This window comes from Myotis daubentonii, chromosome 9 (assembly GCF_963259705.1).
Source record: "Myotis daubentonii chromosome 9, mMyoDau2.1, whole genome shotgun sequence".
Classification (NCBI taxonomy): Eukaryota; Metazoa; Chordata; class Mammalia; order Chiroptera; family Vespertilionidae; genus Myotis; species Myotis daubentonii.
The window spans coordinates 39172381-39194144 of NC_081848.1; the positions used below are offsets into that span (position 1 = coordinate 39172381).

The 21764-nt window shown below is 41.8% G+C and overlaps 1 protein-coding gene across 1 annotated transcript in view; it reads left to right on the forward strand.

Moving 5' to 3' along the window:
- The first annotated feature begins 835 nt into the window (after positions 1-835).
- The window catches only part of GDPD4 (glycerophosphodiester phosphodiesterase domain containing 4), an 86035-nt gene continuing 65106 nt past the window's right edge, over positions 836-21764 (forward strand). Inside the window, exons 1-6 of the mRNA XM_059710658.1 lie at positions 836-944; positions 3790-3841; positions 9202-9295; positions 12667-12726; positions 20545-20643; positions 20714-20807. Coding sequence (XP_059566641.1) covers positions 836-944; positions 3790-3841; positions 9202-9295; positions 12667-12726; positions 20545-20643; positions 20714-20807 — 508 coding nt within the window. The remainder of the gene's footprint in view (positions 945-3789; positions 3842-9201; positions 9296-12666; positions 12727-20544; positions 20644-20713; positions 20808-21764) is intronic.

Here is a 21764-nt window from a genome sequence, read left to right on the forward strand (position 1 = left end):
TGGAGCTCAGAGTCTGCGACTCCCTCCCGATTGAAAACAACAACCGCGGCCTCCGCCGCCAGCCCGCTCCGCGCACTCCGCACCTCAGAATTTGACTTCAGCACTGCGCCTCCTCTGAGTGTCCGTATGCGTTTCTCTTTCCTCCTAGTTGTAGGACTTCCACTCAGCCAGCGTTCCTGTGGTTCTGGGTGATGTCCTTTCCGTCTTTTAGTTTCACTTTTGAAGTAGTTGTTCAAAGCAGCAAACTCCGGCGTTAACCTATGCTGCCATCTTGGTTCTCCAGGACCTTTGAAATTTTTTGTTGGCAAAAGAAACAATAAATTTGTTTTATTTCAGGCATTGCTCTTTTGAATATTCCATTATTCTTAATTGAGGCTACCCCTCACCGATTCCATATGGGAGAGGATAGAGAGGAAAGGGGCAGGTACTGTATGTGTGAGTCACCTATTAGTCAAGGATTGTATTTTTCATATATCTCATCCATACCTCTAAGTTCTCAAGTTATTTCAATAGCATATTCTACTTTAAAAGATGCATCGTCTGTATATATTACCTAATGTGATGCTTTCAGCATCTATTAGTTGGCTAGTGCAGAGAATATGGTCCTGTTTTACAGCTGAGAAAACAACAGTGAGTGGTGCAATGACCGAGATAAACACTCAAGTTAGTGGGAAGGTGGCATGAAGCGCTAGTCTTCTGTGCTGAATTAAGTACAGTATCCTAGATTATGTATTTAAAAAGAAATCATTTTTTATGGAATTTTCTGTAGAATGGTAACATTTAAGGGAGTACTAGATTGTTTGTTTTATTTGTCATTGCAGCAAAAGGGTGAACCATGGAAGAGGAGAAAAAGCAGGAGACAAGATCGAAAAGGTGTTCTTCACGCATAGAAGACAATTGCAACCACGAGTGCTATGTCACCTACATTACTGGCTTATACAGCTGTCAGTGGGAAGGCAAATTAGAGAAGCAATCTGGACGTCGATTCTGCTGCTGCTCTTTGGTATAGAGAGATGTGGAAATATAGACCACACTTCCTGAGATGTGGGGAGTGTGGGCTGGTCCCTGCCACCATGAGGGCTCATTATCTTCCGCACTGGGCATGCTTGGGCTCTAGTTCTCCCATGAAAGGTCTGCCGCAATCCTGGAACCAAAGTTAACCTTACTGAAACATGTGCTTGTGTTCTTTCACTGTTAGTCTTCACCTCTCCTTTTCTGTGCTACCTCTTTTATCATTCATTTATTCATTCACTCACTTTTGCTTTTATTCACTCAGTTGAACCTTGAAGAAAAAGTGAAGTTTAAGTACATTTAGATGTTTTTGTCCAGGGATTACAGGAATGTCTGAATATTTAATTTTCTCTTCATTGTGAGTTTCCCAAACGAGCTCTGCTTATGAGAAAGAAAGAAAAAAAGCAAGTGGGAAACAAAGTGCTCTTTTATTTATTTTTATTCTTTTTAAATGTTTTTTTTTTCATGTATTTTTTTAAGAGAAAGAGAGGGAGGAAGGGAGAGAGAGAAATATTGATATGAGAGAGAAACATCAATTGGCTGCCTCCTGCATGCACCCAGATGGGGGATTGAGCCTACATGAGCATGTACCCTGATCGGGAATCGTACTGGTGACCTTTCAGTGCATGGGATGAAGCTCAGCCAGTTAAGCCACACTGGCCAGGGCAAGGTATTCTTTTATTATTGGTCAGGCTAATGCCTGATTTTCCCTAAAGAAGAACTCTGATAAGCCTGAGTGGTGGTATGTGGCCTACCCTCACCCCATGGCAGTATTCAAGGTAAGATGTTGGTGGCCTGGACTCAAGAAGTGATAGTAAAGATGGAAAAGAGTGAATTGATTAAAAAGATATTTATTATGTGGAGATGAAGTTGTCACATGAGAGCTATAAATAAGGGCATAGAGCAGTGGTTCTCAACCTTCTGGCCCTTTAAATACAGTTCCTCATGTTGTGACCCAACCATAAAATTATTTTCGTTGCTACTTCATAACTGTCATGTTGCTACTGTTATGAATCGTAATGTAAATATCTGATATGCAGGATGGTCTTAGGCGACCCCTGTGAAAGGGTCGTTCGACCGCCTAAGAGGTCACGACCCACAGGTTGAGAACCGCTGGCATAGAGAGAAAGATAAAGGGAGGCTTTGTGGGAATGATGACATTTAAGGTAATGTGGCATAGTTGAAAAATCCCTGGACCAGAGCCTGGGGTTTGTTTGAGTCCTAATTCCAGCTCTGCCCTTGGGCTGGTTATATGAATTGAAGTAGATAATTCTCACGGCCCCATTTCTACTCGGGAAGGAGTCGAGCATAGAGCATAAGAGCTAAGATCTTGGGTCTGGGAAAGATGGCCTGGATTCAATTTATGGCTTCATCACTGACTACCACCAAATTGGAGCTTTACCACTACAGGAACTTGGGCAGATTAATTAACATTCTGGTGCTTTGGATTCCTCAATAGAATAAGGAAGATGATAGCAATAGTCCCCACCAATAGGATTTGTTATGAGGATAGGAGAGATAATATGTGGAAAACACTTAGAATTGGGCTTGGCACACAATTAGCACTCAGTAACTATTAGCTATTTTTATTAATATGTTGGAGTCCTTGCCTTTGGAAGTGATCTTCCACATATATAAATGATTGTGCAGGCAATCCTGACTAGGAGGAATAAGGTAGTCAGAAGTCAAGAGATAGTGAAGCACAGTGGTGTCCTTTCCATCCTCTGATACTCAGAAGTGGTAGTTTAATGCTATGATACTTGTTATGTTTCCATCTTTTTGGAATATCGTTTCTATGTTTTCCATTTTATTTTTTTTCTTATTCACAATCACCCCATGATTTAATCAGGGTAGGGATTAGTCTATCTATTTTTAACACAGTAAAAGCAGTGTCCCTAAGAGACGGATTTCTTATTTCTGCAATACAGGTGTTAGGATTATAGCTCTGCAATCAAAACCTAATGTTCTCAAGGAGGGTTTTGCAACCTCTGACATGGCTGGTTTGTAACATGATTTTCAGTGTAGGGGATTGCCTTCAAGCCTCAGTTTGACTGCCCTCCATCCTGGCTTTGGTCTCACAGATCTGGTCAGTATCCTTGCTACTTGTCTGTTTGATCTTGAGTCAGTTACTTTACCTTGCTGAGCTTTAGTTCTTTCTTCTGAAAAATGAGGGCAATAATACCTAATATAAATGGCTATATTGATAGATAAATCAATGAAAGTAGCTTGTGACATCCCTTGCATTGTACTAACACAAAATAGCTACTCAAAAAAAGCTTTATTTCCTAAGCTGCATATGCCCTCTTCAAATGTGAATAGGTAAGTGACTAAATTAACTGATGAACAATGAATTAATGAATTAATGAATGAGTCATCAAAAAATTAGGTAGATAGAGAATTGTATAAATTCATCAGATAATTGTTGAGAGCCAGCTGCATTTAAGGAAGTATGCTAAATATTAGCAATACAGTGATGTTAGAAGTTCCTGTTCCTCAGAGTAGAAGCTGTCACAATAAATACAAACATAATTTCATTTCAGTGTAATAAATGTTATAATAGGCTTGTACAAAATTCCATAGGGGTCAAAGTAATACAGTGTTCACTGCAGACTGGGAGAGTAATGCATGGCCCTATACCTATACAGAGCTTTGGCAAGTGTATACAGATATTGCTGAGGTAGCATGCATAAATGGAGTTAAATTTGACTTTCATTTTTTCTTCCCAGGTAGAGCAGTTATTTTACCCATTTCTGGTAATTGCATTTTGCGTGTCTGTAGTTTTGCTGTTTGTGTGGATAGAAACCTCAAATGAATATCATGGCTTTGACTGGTGAGTTTCACTTTTTGTGTTTTCATTTGTGAAAGGGCTTTTTGGTCTAATAGCCACCTGGATACTATCTGAGGTTGAAAAGATCCAATTTCATAAGAGAGAAGGTGGGCAAAATTGTGCTTTCCACACTTGGTGGATGGAAGCCTGCCCCTGGGGTGAGGTAAGGATGCTGAGCACTCTCTCCTATTATACTTCCCTGTCCACCTATGTTCAGTGGGACCAAATCTGGCCAGCCCCGCTCCCGATCAGCTCCTCCCACCCCTATTGGGGGGCGTGGGCGGCCAGCCAACCACCCACGTCCCTTCTTCCCCCCTTTTCCCCCATTGGCCCCGGTGTGGGGGCAGGCCGGTTGTACCCCACCCATGCATGAATTCATGCACTGGGCCTCTAGTTAATAATAATAGTGGCTATGTACCAGTTTTCAACTTTTGAAAACATACAACCACCCTTTGAAATAGGTGTACCATTATTTTCCCCATTCTACAGATGTGGGACTGAGGCACAGAAAAGTCCTAGAGATAGTGACAGGAGTTCGATACAGGCCAGTAGTTCTCAAATATGAACAAGCATTGGAGTTCCTTGGACAGCTTGTTACAGTGCAATCTGCTGGCCTCACACACAGGATCCATGATTTAGCAAGTCTGGGGTGGCACCCAAGAATTGGGATTTCTAGCATGTTACAGAATTCATTTCTTAGTTCTAATAATTTTTGGTAGAATTATTAAGATTTTCTATATTATCATGTCATTTGCAAGTAGTGACAGTTTTACCTCTTACTTTCTAATTTGGATGCATTTTATTTTGCTTTTTTGCCTAATTGCTCTGGCTAGGACTTCTTATAAGTACTGCGTGCTAACCGATTGCGCCATTGGAGCTTCTAGGACTTCTAATACTATGTTGAATAAAAGTGACAAGAGTGGGCATACTTGACTTGTTCATGATCTTATAGGTAAAGCTTTTACCTTTTCACCATTGAGTATGCTGTTAGCTGAGGGTTTGCTTTTAGTTTCATTGAGATGTAATTGGCATATAACATTATAAATTTAAGGTATACAAAATAATGGTTTGATATATGTATAAATTACAAAATGATTACCATAATGAGTTTAGTTAACATCACCTCACATAGCTCCAAATGTTTTTTCTTGTAAATGATAACTTTCCAGACCTACTTTTTTAGCAACATTCAAATATACAATATAGTATTGTTAACTACAGTCATTATGCTGTATATTATATCCTTAGAACTTTTTATTTTATTACTGGAAGTTGTACCTTTTGACCACCTTTGCTCAATTCTTTGACCCCTCACCCCTGGCTCTGGCAACCACTAATATTTTTCCTGTTTCTATGAGTTCAGTTTCTTTAGATTTAAAGTTATATAAGTGCTATAGATATAGACATAAGTGATATCATACAGTATTTATCTTTCTCATCTGACCTATTTCACTTAGCATATTGCCCACAAGGTCCATCCATGTTGTTGCCAATAGCAAGATTTCCTTCTTTCCATGACGGACTAATATTTCTTTCTGTGTGTGTATGTATTACATTTTTTAATTCATTCATCCATCAGTGAACACTTAGGTTGTTTTTATGTTTTTGACTGTTGTAAATAAAGCTGCAACAATACTGGAGGTACAGATATCTCTTCAGGATAGTAATTTCCTTTCCTTTATGTACATACTAGAGGCCCGATGCACAAAATTCATGCAAGAGTAGGCCTTCACAACCCCGGCAACTGCCGTGGCCCTCTCAGCTGTGGCTTCGTCTGGAAGGTTGCCCAGAGGTCATCGGGAAGGTCGTTCTGCTGTTCGGCCATTGCATATTACATTTTTATTATTATAGACTAGAGGCCTGGTGCACAAAAATTTGTGCACTTGGGGGTAGGGGGTTCCTCAGCCCGGCCTGTGCCCTCTTGCAGTCTGGGACCCCTCGGGGGTGACCACTTGCTGACTTAGGCCTGCACCCTGGGGGATTGGACCTAAGATGGCAATCAGACATCCCTCTGGTATCCCGGCAGCCCTTGGGGGATGTCCATTTGCCAGCGGGGAGCAGACCTAAGCTGCAGTCAGACATCCTTAGTGCTGCTGAGGAGGCAGGAGAGGCTCCCATCACCACTGCTTTACTGGCAGCCATCAGCCTGGCTTGTGACTGAGCAGAGCTCCCCCCTGTAAGAGCGCACTGACCTCCAGAGGGCAGCTCCTGCATTGAGCATCTGACCCCTGGTGGTCAGTGTGTGTCATAGTGATCAGTCATTCCCAGTCTTTCTGCTGTTAGGGTCAGTTTGCATATTACCCTTTTACTATATAGGATAGAGGCTTGGTGCACGGGTGGGGGCCGGCTGGTTTGCCCTGAAGGGTGATCCGGATAAGGGTGGGGGTCCCGCTTGGGTGCCTGGCCAGCCTGGATGATGGGCTGATGGCTGTTTGCAGCTGGTCACACCCCCCTCATGGTGGGGGTCCCCACTGGGGTGCCTGGCCAGTCTGGGTGAGGGGCTGAGGGCCGTTTTCAGGCTGGCGGGCGACTGAAGCTTCCAGCCTCTTTTTTAAATTTTTTTTATTCTGGGATTTATTTACCTTCTATCGCTGTCACTGGAGCTGAGAACCAGCTCCTGCTGTGAGGCCCGGATCCAGCTCTGCGGCCGTGGCTGGCTGAAAGCAGGTATCTGGGTTTGTTTAGCTTCTATAATTGAAACTCTGTTGCCATCACTGGTGCTCTAAGCTCTGAGGCCCTTGGTGGCTGAAAGCAGGTATCTGGGGTTTGTTTAGCTTCTATAACTGAAACATTGTTGCTTCTGGAGCTCAGATCCATGCCGCGGCAGTCGGGGAACCTTGGCTTCCTCCATCACTGGAGCAAGCAAGCCTCATGTTCGCTTCAACTGCATGGCTGCCGGCCACCATCTTTGTTGGCAGTTAATTTGCATATTCTGCTGATTAGCCTATGGGAAGCGTAGCGGAGGTATGGTCAATTACCATGTTTGTCTATTATTAGATAGGATGGGGCATGCTGACACCAGCTGCTGCTTGTTTAAGAGATTTTAGGACAATCTGAAGCCTGAGCCAGAACAGGCCATTCAAATGGAAAAGCTACAGCAAACAGCTTGGGTGGGGCTGCAAGTTGGATGAGCCCAGGTCTCAGGGAATCACCAGAGTGGAGAAAACTGTGAGCCAGGATGATGGAAACTCAGATATGGCTGCCAGTCAGCTGTGGGATCAGGAAGGTCCCAGCACAGGAACAATGACCCCTGTGAGCACCTCCATCTGGGAGAAAGCTGTCCCTGAGTTCCTGCCCCAATGCCAGACAGTCCAGTTCCTCCCTGTGTGTCTCTGGTTCCCCAGTGCTGCTGCCAAGTGCTGGAGCTCAGAGGGATTGAGTCTAAGTAAGTCCATGTGCCAGCATGGGGGACTGTTTAGTCCCCCCAAGTGTGAGTGGAGTAGACTTGTCTCCCCATTCCTTGCTATGTGAAGGTTCCCAATGCCCCACAACAACATATCTTTTCTCTCTCAGCGTTACTGTCAGCTAACAATTGATGCTGATATAGAGCATTGTGGTATGTGGGGTATGAATTGGGAGAAGATGCCAGACAGCTGCATGTTTTAGCTGTGGGAAGGAGGGAGAAGGTCCTATACGATTCCTTTAAACATAAGTGCAGAGAGTGTAGATTTAGTTGAAGAGATTGCCCTAAGAAGGCTGTCTCGGTTGAATGAAAAGGCTTTCATCCAACAGGGGTTGTGATCATGCTGCTAGAGGGAGGTAAAATAGTGGCCCAGAGCAGGGATAAAACTGCTTGAACATATGTAGAGTGAGCCTATTATATGGTCATCAGCAGCTGTGTATTCACAGTTTAAAGAAGGAATAGCTAAGAAAGACCCTTTTTCAATCCTACTGATGTATATGCATTCACTTAACGCCTTTTCATTCTTCTCACTCCCTTTTGTTACCCCACCACTGCCACCAAGAATGAGTACAGATGAAGTAGTAAAAGGAGATAAAAAGAGAGAAAAAACCAAAAACAGTTCTTCCTTTGCCTGTAGTTCATAGCAGGTGGGTGAGCACTTCACCTGAGTTTGGTGAGCAAGTTTTGACCTGAACTAAACTAATAATACTATTTCCATGTGATTGAATATACAAAAGAAGATCTATTAGATTTAAAAAAGTGAAAAAAATCTAATGTGGCCAGAGAAGTGCTTATAAAGGTAGAGGCACTATTAAATGACAGCCCTTACTTTCCTTATCACTTGGAAAACAAAGTCAATATCACTACTTGCTTAAGCCATTTGATTATTTTTTGGCTGCATATACACTGCTATTAGTTCATCTTTCATGGTCTTTTTCAAGGTCCCTGTTTTATGGTTTTAATAATCACCATGATTTGTTAAAACACCCTATTTCGGTTACGTGGATGTGAGTCCTTCCTTTATTTCTTTGAATAGCTGAGATATTTTTATTCTGTGCTTCTTTTCTGATGGTTCAATTAATAATATCGAGTTGGGTGCAAGTTCTCTACTTTAATCAGTTCATTTGTTCACATTCCTTATACATCTTATTATTCCTGGTTGTAGACTCATCTACGGACTACTCTCACCAGTGTCTTGATCTAGAATGGCTTTTGCTAGAATGGTTCCTCATCTGTTTCTTTCTTCTTGGTGTGTCTTATACCCCTGACCAAAGAAAATTTCCTTCTTTGTTTTGAAGTGGTTATATGTTCACTAGTTTATATGTTATATTGTTAAAATATACTTCTCCAAGTTACATGGAGAGGAAGTAATTTCTGTTACCTTGAAATGAAGTCTCTTAATTTTTTGACATTTGATATCTAGACCAAGTATAACACTATTTCTTTTAGCAAATCATTAGTAGTTTTTCTCATAAACTACTTTTGGAAAATAACACATCAGGATTGTTTTAACAGCTCAAATCTCTTACACAGAATAGAGCAATTAATGTGGTGGCTATGATTGTAGTTAGGTAAAAAAAAAAAAAATGTAGTCGCATGGACAAGGAACCTGCCAAAATGGAAAGTATTAAGGTGGTAGGCTTATGGATGATTTTTTCTCTTTTGGCATTTCAGAATTTCTGTATTATTTCTTGCTCTCTAAAAAGGACATAATTTTTGAGTATATATTCTAAATAACATTAAAACATCATACCACTTATACAGACCCCCATTAAAGTACCCAAAAGTACTATAGGACAGAGTTAAAACTCCTCACTGAATATCCCCAAAGCTCTTCACATATATGTTCCCAAAATGCTTCTCTTCTTATCTCCCTCAGTTTTCTTATTGCCTCATCTAGTTTAGTCTTAGATGCTACTACTTTCTGCTATATTTTAAGGATTGAAACACATTTTTGCAGGGTTGTTTATCTACTTACAGGATACTGGTACTTCTGGTCCATTCTTTTGCTGAGTTTATTTGGAATCTTGGTTGTCTACACTTCATTGCTGTTGGTGAGTAACCTTCCCCATTTCTCCCTCTCCCACTCCCTGAGTAGCCTCATGAGGTGCTCCTGTCTATGGTATGGTGCACAGTGGTGCTGGGAGTCCTCAGAACCTAAGATCACTTGTCTAAGTAGCGTTGAGGTTTACATCAACTGCTTGAAATTTAGGAACAAGGGACTGATGGAGAAAAATGGCTATTAGAGGATGCATCTTACCACTTTGACCCTTTGAAAGGGTGGCAGAACATCCTTTTTCTATACCCCTATTTCATAAGCCCATTTTATGGTTCAGTCAATATTGTTATTTTAGGCACCCAGAGCTTCACATTAACCTTCACGTATTGAACTAACTCATTTCATTTCCCATCTCCTGAGAATTAGTGTTTTGGGGCTTTATAAATTAACTAGTTTTTAAACCTGTTATAATATGCAAATGCTAGTCTGCTAGTTCAGATGCAAATTACATGTTAGCAAAAGTCTTTTGGCAATAGTGACCCTGCCTCTGTTGTTACATAGTTAGTGTCATGTAGGGAGAGAAATTCAGGCCAGGCAAGAGAAAGGTGTGGAAGTGGAAGCTTATGGAGGACAACTGTAAGTGCTTAGAGCAGTGGTTCTCAACCTTGGCTGCACATTAGAATCACCTGGGAATCTTTTTAAAATCCTGATTTCTGGGCCGCATCCTCCGGAAATTCTGTTTCTTTGTTACTAATGTTGTGGCCTCACCCCATAACAAAGAAACAGAATTTCCGGAGGATGAGGCCCAGAAATCAGTATTTTAAAAAGATTCCCAGGAAATTCTAATGTGCAGCCAAGGCTGAGAACCACTGGCTTAGAGTAAGTGGGTTTGTTTCCCACCAGGCAACTGAAAAACCCTACCCAGAGACAGTGGTCTTTTGCAGAGAGAGAGGATTTATTGTGAGGCAGCTACACAAGGGAGATCGGAGGCAAGGCTCAAACCAGTCTCCTGGAAGAAAGGCCTGAGACAAGTTTTAAGGGAAGAGGGAAAGAGGAGGTTATACATATTCATATATTTATACTTGGAAGGGTTCAATTGGATAATTTTGAGATTTAGGCATAGATGGTAAGGGATATGAGAGCGGCAAAGGAAAGCACAGAGGATTTCCAATCTGGCGGAGTTTGGTGGAAAAGGGTACGTTCAAGAGTTCTCTGCACAAACTCCAGTTAGCTCAACTCGTCTCAGCCAGTGTCCACCAGTTTTTGCTGGTCTCGGCAGAGGGACTGGAGAAGAGCTTCCTCTGTGTGTGTGTGTGTGTGTGTGTGTGTGTGTTTCTGTGTTTCTTTTTTTTCTCTCTGTAATATACTTAAAAAGTTTGGTTAGTGTCCAATTTCTCGGTGTCTGGTTTCAGTCCAGTCTAATTTGGTCTCCATGTAAGACACGAAGTACTTTGTTAATGTCTGTTTCAGTCCTCGCTCCTCTTTAAATATTCCTCAATCTTGAGAGATGGGGTGACACAGGTGTAGTGCTGTCTCTGTAAAATAGCTCAAAGATTACATTAATCACTAATCTTAATTAAGGGAACAGACCTAGTTTTAAGCTGATTCATATGATTGGTGTGTTGTTTCACACGTTTAGGAAATTGGAGTTTTTCAATGCCCATTTGTACATAGGGCATCTACGTCTTTCTCTGATTTCATGATTTCTTGTCACTACTGATTTACTATCTGATATAAAAGAACTCAACCCCCAAATAAAGTGCCATTTGCATTTATTTTTTTTCTCTCAAGAAAATTTATTAATTATGATGTGAGTGATAAGTACTAAGTATACAGAGGTCAACAAAACATAGCATTTTCTTTTTTCATACAGAGCACTTCAAAGAGATAGGTATGAAATGTAACCTTACTATATATAGTCCCTTAATTGAATGAGTTTGGAATCTAGTAAGGCATCTTAACCATAGAAAAAAGTAACTAACAAAGGCAGAGCATTATAACACCAATGTAAGAGAGACACATTGATTGGTTGCTTCCCACACATGCCCAAACTGGAGCTGGGGGGTGGGGGTGGGGGGGTTGAGCCTGCAACACAGGTGTATGCCTTTGACCTGGAATTGCACCCACAGTTCTTTGGTATGCAAGGTCATGCTCTAACTATTTTACCACACAAGCCAGGGCTAGATACTTTCTTTATAATGGGAAAATGTAGATGAATGATGTGGTCTAGGCCAGCCTCTGGCCATTGAATTATACTGCTTTCATACACAATAAATGTGAAATGCTGTAGTTAGCTTCTAAGGTGGGAATGAGTTCTACTATGGAATAATGAATATTTTTTAACAAATCCTACTCCACCCTACCTTTTATGGATACATGCAATGCATGCAACAGTGAACAAAGAGGGAGCCCTAGGTTCTATTTTCAATTCTGTGTTTGAGTTACTTTGTAACTTTGGTGAAGTCATATAACTTCTGAGACTCAGTTTCTTTTGTTTGAAATGAGAATGATAATATTTAATATAATGGTATTTTATAGGGATGGGTAAAGAAGAAATGAAATCATATACATAAAATTATTTTGATATAAAGGTAAGTGTCATATATATTCCAACTCTTGTAACGTCCCAAGTATCTGAAGTTCTCCAGTTTTCAGTTTCTATCCCTATGCTGACTTTGTGACGGACTAGATTTACATTGAAATCTGAGATTTATGGACTAAATGCCAGTGTTAACAACAGTGGTTAAAACTTGTTACAGTGGCATTGGTTCCTCAAGAAAGGTTTTTTTTTGTTTTTTTTTTCAAAATTTTTTAATTGATTTTTTACAGAGAGGAAGGGAGAGGGATAGAGAGTTAGAAACATCAATGAGAGAGAAACATCGATCAGCTGCTTCCTGTACACCCCCTACTGGGGATGTGCCCACAACCAAGGTACATGCTCTTGACCGGAATCGAACCTGGGACCCTTGAGTCTGCAGGCTGATGCTCTATCCAGTGAGCCAAACCGGTTAGGGCCCAAGAAAGCTTTTAAATGATGCTGGGAAGGGCTGGCCTCTGACCTCTGTTCTCTCCTAAGTGGGTCTGAGTAATACCAGGAATAAGGTCTATCCCAGGGGTAAGAAATTGGTGGGAACTTGGAAGGATATCAGTGTGGTGGTTTATTATGAATTCCAGAAAAAATTCTTCCTGAGGTTGCTGGTAAGAGTTATGAATAGGAGGTGGCATGTGAACTGGCTTGAAAGGTCAGTGGCCTGGGAGGGATTGCTTTTCAGGCAGAGGGACAGCATGGCAAGCTCCCAGGGTTTGAACAGTGCAAGTATAGCAAGAAGGGAATGTAGTGAAAAGGCATTTGAATACAGAACGGTGTTGTGGGCCCCAACTTGGTGATTTCAAAATAACCTCCTTTTTTGTACTTTTCTTTTTCAGATACTTGGATTTTTGTTGATTCGGGAAGGGTATGAACTGTACCTGTACTGGTGTCATAAGGTAGGCCATCAGAATCTTCATAGAAACGTTAGACCAGGACTGAACGTGCTTCTTGGCACTCAGTGTTAAGTATAGAGTTGTGCTTTCTTCATTGTTCCCCTTAAAAAGAAGAGATTTACTTACTCTGTTTTCATTGAACTCATGAAATTCTAACAGATGTGATTGATTTACTGAAGGATCTGAACCCAAACTTTATTTTTTCTCATTACTCCTTATTAAATTCACCCTGTGACTGTTCTTCTATCCCAATAAAATCTTAGGCAAACTCTATTACTTTCCTAGTCCTATATAGTGACAAGAACATTCTCATGCCAGTCATTAAAAATTCAGTTCATTGTAATGTCCCAGACTCCAACTTTATAAGACTTACCCCTCCCCAGTGGTGGAAGCCTCCACTGGTGGAGAGAGCATGATGGTACTATTACCTCTCTTTCACCAAAGGAGGGTCAGGGGTACAGGAGACAGGATAAAAGAACACGGTCTCACACGGAAGGGCAAGAAGATCATCTGGGATTGATCCATCAGAACCAGGTAAATGCACAGTTGTTGGCTCTTTACCCCATGGACTTTTTCTGTGTGTATTTTCAGAGACCCTTCTGCTGAGAACCTTGACTACAACTCTTTTGGTGGAGTCATTGCTTGTCTTCCTATATCCCCTGAGATTTGTCTGGTGAGGTCCCTTCATTTGGAGTTTTTAAAATGGCACCAGCATGGCTTCTCTCAAAGGATCCCTGAAAGCGGGCATCTTTGCTCTTCCCCACCCTCCATTTCCAACATAACCTCCCTTATTTTGTTCTGCCATGTGTTTGAGAAACTCCATCTACAGCCTTTGCTTTTTCTAAACTGTTTCAGGCATGGGTTCGATACATTTCCTGAAATCAGGAACATGTCAAAATCTCTGAGTGGTCTTCTTAAATTGACTATTACTCTAATGAGACATATTAACTGAAAATGTAAATTTAAGAGTGATTAGAATGGAGAATAAGATCCGAGGAATGGTGGCATGAGAGATTCCCTTGGTGTCTCCCCTAGAAGTTACAACAATCTGTACAGCCATATCTCAACAAAGGGTTCCCTGCTCAATGCACAAATACATCTGAGAGAGTCATGTATTGAAACATCTAAGGTGGGCAAATAACAACTGATAAAATAGAAGCAGTAAAAACCCCTCACAAAAAACAAAAACATACACACACAAAAACTCCCAGCAAACAAAAGCCCTAGTCCAGGCGGCTTCACAGGGGAGTTTTATCAAACATTCAAAGAAGAACTAATACCTGTACTTCTCAAACTATTTCAAAACATCCAAGAGGAAGGAATACTTCCAAGTTCTTTTTATGAGGCCAGCATTATCCTAATTCCAAAACCAGATAAAGACACTACAAAGAAAGTATTACAGGCTAATATCCCTGATGAACATAGATGCTAAAATCCTCAACAAACTATTAGCAAACTGACCCAGCAATAAATCCCATGAACAAGTGGGATTTATTCAGGGATGCAAGGCTGGTACAATATTCACAAGTCAGTAAACATGATACATCATACAAACAAATTGAAAGACAAAAATCACATGATCATATAAAATAGATGCAGAATAAACATTTCACAAAATCCAACATCCATTTTTAAAAAAATATATTTTTATTGATCAGAGAGGAAGGGAGAGGTAGAGAGAGATAGAAACATCAATGATGAGAGAAAGTCATTGATCAGCTGCCTCTGGCACATTCCCTACTGGGGATCAAGCCTGCCACCGGGGCATGTGCCCTTGACCAGAATCAAACCTGGGACACTTTAGTCTGAAGGCTGATGCTCTATCCACTGATCCAAACCTGCTAGGGGCAACACCAATTTTTGATAAAAACTCTCAGCCAAGTGGGAATTAGAGGGATCATATCTCAACATAATTAAGGCCATATATGACAAACCTACAGCCAACATACTCAATGGGCAAAAACTAAAACCTTTTCCCCTAAGAACAAGAAACAGACAGAGATGTCCACTTTCACCACCCTTATTCAACATAGTACTAGAAGTCCTACCCGCAGTGATCAGACAAGAAGAAGAAATAAAAGGCATTCAAATTAGAAAGGAGGAAGTAAAACTGTCATTATTTTCAGATGGCATAATATTGTACGTAGAAAACCTTAAAGACTCCATTAGAAAACTTACTAGATTTAATAAATGAATTTGGCAGTGTAGCAGGATACAAAATTAACACCCAGAAATCTATGGCATTTTTATACACCAATAATGAATTTTCAGAAAGAGAAACTAAACAAATAATTCTATTTACCATTGCAACAAAAAAATTAAGGTACTTAGGAATAAACTTAACCATGATCACAGTTGCTCATTCCATAATGGAAGAGAAATTGTTATTATAGGTCGTGTTTGTTCATTCACTGGGCTGTATTTTCAGACATATGCCAAAGAATATCTTCAGTGATACAGCTCCTAGGACAATGGAAACTAAAGAGAAAATAAACAAATGGGACTACATCAAAATAAAAATCTTCTGCACAGCAAAAGAAACCATCAACAAAACTACAAGAAAGCCCACTGCATGGGAGAACATATTTGCCAATGTTATCTCCGATAAGGATTTAATCTCCAACATTTACAGGAAACTCATACAACTCAACAAAAGGAAAGTAAACAATCCAATAAAAAAAATAGGCAAAGGACCTAAATAGAATCTTTTCGAAGGAGGACACTCAGAAAGCCAAGGAACACATGAAAACATGCTCAAAGTCACTAATCATCCGAGAGATGCAAATCAAAACGACAATGAGGTACCATCTCACACCTATCAGAATAGCTATCATCAACAAATGACAAGTGCTGGCAAGGATGTGGAGAAAAAGGAACCCTTGTGCACTGCTGGTGGGAATGCAGAATGATGCAGCCACTGTGGAAAACAGTATGGAGTTTCCTCAAAAACTAAAAATGGAACTCCCATTTGACCCAGTGATCCCACTTCTAGGAATATATCCCAAGAAACCAGAAACACCAATCAGAAAGGATATATGCACCCCTATGTTCATAGCAGCACAATTTACCATAGCTAAGATTTGGAAACAGCCTAATTGTCCATCAGCAGATGAATGGATTAAAAAACAGTGGTACATCTACATAATGGAATACTACGCTACTGTAAATAAGAAGGAACTTTTACCATTTGCAACAGCATGGATGGACCCAGAGAGCATTATGCTAAGCAAAATAAGTCAGTTGGAGAAATATAAATGTCATATGATCTCACTCACTTGTGGAATATAATGAACAACATAAACTGATGAACAAAAACAGATCCAGAGACAGAGAAGCATCAGTCAGACTGTCAAACCTTAGAAGGCAGGGGAGGGTGAGGGGAGGAGGAGGGGAGATCCACCAAAGGACTTGTATGCATGCAATAAGCCTAACCAATGGACACAGACAAGAGGAGGGTGAGGGCACGAGTGGAGGGCGGGGGGACAATGGGGGATAAGGACACATATGTAATACCTTAATAAAGAAAATAAAAATATACAGAAAACTTTTCTCAATAAATTTTTGGATACTGCCTTTTATATAACACCAATTTCATTAAGCATAGGCTACTGTTGAACCAAGGTTTTCAGATATAGAACCAATTTGAGATGCATAATACCTGGATTCTGATCAACTGAATTCAGAAGCTCTAGCACAGCGGTTCTCAACCTGTGGGTCGCGACCCCTTTGGCAGTCGAACGACCCTTTTACAGGGGTCGCCTAAGACCATCCTGCATATCAGATATTTACATTACGATTCATAACAGTAGCAACATTACAGTTATGAAGTAGCAACGAAAATAATTTTATGGTTGGGTCACAACATGAGGAACTGTATTTAAAGGGCCAGTAGGTTGAGAACAACTGCTCTAGTAGGTGTACTCATTTCAATAGATTTTCACACCAACGAAGGACTAGACTTATTAGACATGGGAGGAGAGACTGCTTCTCTTGGCAAGGGAGATTTTGTTGGGGTTGAAGTTTTAGTTTTAGTGTACTCAGAATAAATCTGGAAGGACATGGTTAGCATTGGGCCTGTAACCCATTCCCATTTTACCTCATGCTCAACGAAGAATGAATGACCTCAATCCAAACTCCTTGTAAACATGCTAATAACACAACCTCCTGGGAAATACATATAAAGATGTTTATTAGCCAAAGATAATGAGAATCATTATCTATGAACATATCTAGTAGGATATAAACCTGGTCTCTCTGGGTTCCCTATTGTAAAGAAACCTAGAATTTCTAGGTTTGTAGGGTTGGAGACATGGCTGGCTGGAGTTGTATAAGATATGGATGCTCCATACCCACCAAGGCTTCTGTGAGGCAGTGTTTCCACATACTTTGCCCAAAACACACCACACTTGTTAACTTCAAAACCAGCATGTATCCTAGTCCAGGAGAGAAAAGAACTTTTTATGAATATCTGCATTTGGCAGGATCAGATTTCTTGAAGGGAAACTGTTTTATCTATACTTTATAATTGTCTGTATTTAAAATCACTAGTTCAGGCTGGTATTGAGTAAGGTCACAGAATCCCATGAGACTCGTGTATGTCTGATTTGACAGTTAAATATTTGTGTTGGGATGCATTTGGTTTGCTAATAGGTTATTTAAGATTTTTTTCATCTATATATACAGGAGAGATAGGCCTATACATTCACATGTCACTTAACAATGGGAATGCGTTCTGAGAAATTCATTCTCTGGCGATTTTGTGAACGTTGCAACATCATAGGGTGTACCTAGTCAATCCTAAATATTATAGCCTATTGCTCCTAGGCTACAAACCTGTATAGAATGTTACCGTACTGAATGCTGTAGGCAATATTAGTGCATCTAAACAAAACTAAACAGAAAAGATACTGTGCTATTCTACCATTGGAGTGCAGTAGGTTTGTTTACACTGGCATCAACACAAATACTTGACTAATGCATTGCACAATAACATTACTATGGCTATGCTGTAATTAGGCAATAGGAAACTTTCAGGTCTATTATAATCTTACTAGAGGCCCGATGCACGAAATTCATGCAAGAGTAGGCTTTCCTTCCCCCAGCTGCCGGCACCCGGCTTCACTCTGGCACCTGGGACCCGGGCTTCCCTTGCAGCCCCAGCTTCGTCCGGAAGGACATCTGGTCGAATTAGCATATTATGCTATTATTATTATAGACTAGAGGCCCGGTGCACAAAAATTTGTGCACTCGGGGAAGAGGGGGTCCCTCAGCCCGGCCTGTGCCCTCTCGCAGTCTGGGATCCCTCGGGAGATAACGCCCTGCTGGCTTAGGCCTGCTCCCGGGTGGCAGAGGGCAGGCCCAATCCCTAGGTGCAGCCCCTGGTCGGGCTCAGAGCAGGGCCGATTGGGGAGTTGGGGCGCTGCCCCCTGTCATGCACAGAGCAGGGAGGATCAGGAGGTTGTGATGCCACCCTCAGTCATGCTCAGGGTAGGGCTGATTGGGGGGTTGGGGCACTGCCCCCTGTCACACTCAAGGCAGGGTTGATGGGGAGGTTGCAGCGCCACCCCCTGTCACGCACAGAGCAGGGCCAATCAGGGGGTTGGGGCGCTGCCCCCTGTCACTCACAGAGCAGGGCCCATCAGGGGGGTTGGGGCTCCGTACCCTGTCATGCACAGAGCAGGGTCGATCAGGGGGTTGGGGAGCTCCCCCTGTCATGCACAGAGCAGGGCCCATCAGGGGGTTGGGGAGCTCCCCCCTGTCACTCACAGAGTAGGGCCGATAGGGGAGTTGGGGCACCGCCCCCTGTCACACACAGAGCAGGGCGGATGAGGGGGTTGGGGTGCCGCACCCTGTCACACTCAGGGCAGGGCCGATGGGGAGGTTATGGCTCTACCCCGTCACACACAGAACAGGGCCCATGGTGGGCAGTTGGGGCGTCGCCCTCTATCACCCACAGAGCAGGGCTGATCATGGGGTTGGGGCGCCGCCACTCTCACACTCAGGGCAGGGCCGATGGGGAGGTTATGGCTCTACCCCGTCACACACAGAGCACAAGGCGATCAGGGGGTTTGGGCGCTGCTCCCTGTCACGCTGATCCTGGTGCCGGGAGGCCTCTCGGCTCCGCTGATCCCGGTGCTGGGAGGCATATTACCCTTTTACTATATAGGATAGAGGCCTGGTGCACGTGTGGGGGCCTGCTGGTTTGCCCTGAAGGGTGTCCTGGATCAGGGTGGGGGTCCCCACTGGGGTGCCTGGCCAGTCTGGGTGAGGGGCTGAGGGCTGTTTTCAGGCTGGCGGGTGACGGAAGCTCCCAACCGCTCCTTTTTTTCTTTCTTTCTTTTTTTATTCTGGGCCAGCTTTAGCTCTGAGGCTCCAGCTCTTAGGCCTCCGCTCCTGAAAGCAGGTATCTGGTTTGTTTAGGTTCTATAATGAAAACAATGTATAGCTCCAGCTCTGAGATCCTGGCTCGCTGAAAGCAGGTTTCTGGTGTTTTGTTTAGCTTCTATATTTGTTACAATGTTTCAAACTGCAAGCTCAGAGGCCGGCAAGGCAGGCGGGGAACGTTGGTTTCCTCCATCACTGAAGCAAGCAAGCCTCATGTTTCAAGCAAGTTTCAAGCTGCCTGGCTGCCGGCTGCCATCTTGGCTGGCAGTTAATTTGCATATTGCCCTGATTAGCCAATGGGAAGGGTAGCGGTTGTACGCTAATTACCATGTTTCTCTTTTATTAGATAGGATGGGACCACCATTGTATATGAGGGTTGTTATTGACCAAAATTATTGTGGCACATGACTACTTTTTATTTTGTAATGTCCTTGTTGAGTTTAGGTATTAATGCTTTGTTGGCTTCAAAGAGAAGTTAGAAAGTGTTGCTCTCTTTCTATTTTCTGGAAGAGTTTGTTAAAGATTGGAAATGTTTCTTCCTTAAGTACAGAGGTGGGCAAAAGTGAGTTTACAGTTGTTCCGAGGGAAAAAGACATGCAGGTTAAGATTATTACAGTAGCTTCATTCTGTGTTTCCCATACCACAACTGTTAACCTACTTTTGCCCAAACTTATATTTGGTGAAATTAAACATTAATTCTGGCAAGGTTTGGAATTATTTTGCGAGAGGTTTACTTATGGTCTCAATTACTTTAATAGATATACAGATTATAGAAATGAAGGAACTAAGTGCTCTCTAGAAAGTAGGACAAATGTAGAAAGACTACATTTCAAGGGGAAGAAGTTAAAGTTATACCAGCTTGGTCTTAATATTTTCTATGAGCTATATGGTGTTCTTGCAGGCAAATTCTTTTCATCTGCTCAAGAAGTACTTACTGAAAGCTTACTATGTGTTAGACATTCTGCAAGGCAGCGAGGATATATTCATAAATATTTTACTTAATCTCATGAAGCTTACAGACTGTTGGGGAAAACATACAAAGAAAAGGTAATCACAAAATATTATTTACTTGTGACTATATTGAGTTAAATAAAAACAAAGTAGTGAATATCTGTAATGGCCATTGTTGATATTGAGTGCGAGATGCCAGGCAATGCTGTGTTCTCAGCTGAGTTGGAGGTGATAATTAGTAAAGGCATCAGACTACGTAGCTGTGTGATTTGTTTCCAGCCGTGCTACACAACAAAGACTTGGGAGCAAAGAAGGTAAACGATTAGTTCCATACTAGGTAGCTGCAGGACGGTCAGGTTAAAATAATGAGGAAAGAACGCCCCTGCCATTGTGGGGACACATACAACTCCCAAGGACAGATCTGACCCAAGCCTAGTGCCTGGAAGTGAGGAGATTGTTTTGTTTTGTTTTGTTTCTTTTCTGCAGATCCTGGTTATGCTAGTGATTCTGATATGCGCTTTTTTCCTGTCAATTTTATGCATTTACTGGGAAGACAGGTGGCTGACGTTTGGACTCTCGCTGAAGGTAAGCATCATCCTGTCGGGCAAGCACTGTTTGTCCAATGTGGTCAGCCTGACTTTTGGCTTTCTCCCAGGTGTTTGCTCCCCATGTGCATCTGACCATGATAACTGTGATGGTTCTCCTTTCCTGGCCTGTGGCCTACTACTTGGTGCATTTGGAACAAGAAGGTATGTCCTGGCTTTAGCTTACATACTCTACTCAAGCGAACACAAGCGTGGTAGATAGCGACCACTATGTAGCTTTGAAATTCACTTAGCTTATTACTCAGGCATGCTCCTTGTGGTCAAACTCATAACCCCATGTGGCCTGTCAGAACATTTTCCTTTTCAAACAGGCCTTCTTTTAAAGCAGGATTCTCCTGGGAAAGTAAGAATGATCTCCATGATGTTACACAGTGACTGTCTGGAAATGGAAAGCGGTTTGGGGCAGGGTAGAGGCCATTTTAGTTATATTTGACAGAGTGATAGTACTGGTCACAGTTCCTTTAGATTGTATTCAGATGTTACTAGCTTCAACTAATGAACTTATACGAGGTCCAAATATGCCTGGTTATGCTCTAGTAATGCAAAGCAGGCCCCTGTGAGTCCCTGTCATACCTCGGAGCTTAGAGCAGAAGCAGAAACATCTCTCTCTGCCTCTGATTTGTTCTCCATCCTTTGCCCTAATATCATAGAAACAAAAAAGAATCAGAGCTATACATTAAATCATGTAGAGAATGGAGTTATCTCTCAGCATCCTTCCTGAGAAACCAGTAGCATCTTCTTTTTATGTATCTGTTTCCTATTGGTTACATAGGGCGTGTTCGCTCCCTGATTGTACAAGGATAGAGACAAGAGAATGACTGGATTGGTAGTGTTGGCATTGCGAGTGTTTGTACCTGTTTGTATCTGTATGTGGAGGGTGAATTGTAAGAAATGTTTTGGGGCAAAAGTTTAAAGGTGACAATAATGAACTCTTTTTCTTTTTCATTTCTGAAATTTTAGCTAGATTCAGAAGAGACCAGAGTAAACGTCATAGGATAAAAAGAATCAAGATATGTCCTAGACTCACAAAGCTGAGAGGTTAGAGCTGGAGATACAGATTTGAAAGTGACTGAAGTACATAGTAGCTTAAATATGTACAAA